This window comes from Anneissia japonica, unplaced genomic scaffold (genome assembly GCF_011630105.1).
Source record: "Anneissia japonica isolate Jap-2015-1 unplaced genomic scaffold, ASM1163010v1 scaffold245730_len1339_cov132, whole genome shotgun sequence".
Classification (NCBI taxonomy): Eukaryota; Metazoa; Echinodermata; class Crinoidea; order Comatulida; family Comatulidae; genus Anneissia; species Anneissia japonica.
Window position 1 is genome coordinate 1 of NW_022712547.1, and position 1,339 is coordinate 1,339.

At 36.8% G+C, this 1,339-nt stretch overlaps 1 protein-coding gene across 1 annotated transcript; it reads left to right on the plus strand.

Annotated features, from left to right (window-relative positions):
* Positions 1-119: 119 nt before the first annotated feature.
* On the plus strand, positions 120-1,299 carry LOC117107952 (solute carrier family 22 member 15-like). The gene is made up of 3 exons (XM_033249763.1): positions 120-258; positions 500-585; positions 1,071-1,299. Exons 1-3 carry the CDS (start codon positions 191-193, stop codon positions 1,193-1,195), a joined length of 279 nt encoding a protein of 92 aa, XP_033105654.1. The 5' UTR covers positions 120-190; the 3' UTR covers positions 1,196-1,299.
* Positions 1,300-1,339: the final 40 nt, after the last annotated feature.

The following is a 1,339-nucleotide window of genomic DNA, read 5'->3' on the forward strand; positions in this document are numbered from 1 at the left end:
ATGTATTACAGCGCAGTGTGTGCTTGATTTCAATAATACAGTATATAACAATATTCTCATTTCCAAACAATTCGAAGTGAAAGTGGGTTTTGTATAATATTTTTCACCTGTTCATGTTCATAGGTGGGTTAATAGCTTGGTATACTACGGGTTGTCTCTGAACACAGGCTCTCTATCTGGTGACCCATACATGAACTTTTTCCTGAGTGGTCTGGTCGAGATCCCAGCATACATCGCGTGTCCGTTTATAATTCAAAGGTGGGACTACCTCAAAGGTGTATTAGTGTCAATAATAATAATAATAATAATAATAATAATAATAATAATAATAATAATAATAATGATAATAATAATAATAATAATAATAATAATGAAATGTTCCGACTTATATGGCGCTTCGTGCCAAGGCATATGGCGCACATACGCAGATAGTTCTTTTTAAAATTCTAATACATTGCCCGTGCATGCGTTGTCAATTATTTCAATTAATCATCCATAGGTTTGGAAGACGTTCGCCTGTTTGTATTTTCCACGTGGTTGGGGGACTTGCTTGTATTGCCACCGCATTTATACCACCGGTCACAGGTGATTCAATGGTTATCTTTTGATTGTTAAAGCTAAAGACGATGACGACCGATACTCCATCTTTCTTTGCAGTCCCAGATGAAAGAGGTTTTATAATTTTATGACTATACTTTAATTCTGTCTGTCGGTTAGTTTTCTTTGTATTTCTATTTCTTATCCTTAGCTCAGTGAATGGCTCAAAATTCTCCTTGTAAGGGGCGAATGTTTACGTAAAATATACGTTACTGTGGAAGTCCTCTGGGCGACAAATGGTGCAAATGGGTCGTATCACTATTTGGTGATATGTTTACGTTCGCCGTTTACGTACTTCCAATGAAAATAACACATCCATGATAATCCTACAAGTACTAGTAATGTTTTGCCACTTACAACCCCGTCCGCATATAATTATATTGTGCACATACTATGTGTAATCATTGATGAAATTGGAATGGTTTAGTAGTGAACATAGTTTATTGAAAGCTTTCCACATTTTATTCTCTTAGATAATGGCGCAGACTTAACCTCACTGATTCTTACCACTGCGTTGGTCGGTAAATTTGGAATAACCGCCTCCTATGCTATTGTGTTTTTGTACACAACAGAATTATACCCTACAGTGATACGGTAAGATATAATAATAGGCCTTTGTCGTTTTTAGATCGTGCCAATATTTTATGATTCATATAGTGTGAGCTGCGTCGGTGCCAGGTCTCTATCACACATTCGCCCACAATAAATGGATGGGATCAGGGGCGGATCCAGAAGTTTTGGT

Coding starts and splice junctions, on each gene's coding strand:
- LOC117107952 (XM_033249763.1), top strand. CDS start 191: ATGAACTTTTTCCTGAGTGGTCTGGTCGAGATCCCAGCATACATCGCG. Junction 259..499: donor TGTCCGTTTATAATTCAAAG/GTGGGACTACCT, acceptor AATCATCCATAG/GTTTGGAAGACGTTCGCCTG. Junction 586..1,070: donor ATTTATACCACCGGTCACAG/GTGATTCAATGG, acceptor TTATTCTCTTAG/ATAATGGCGCAGACTTAACC.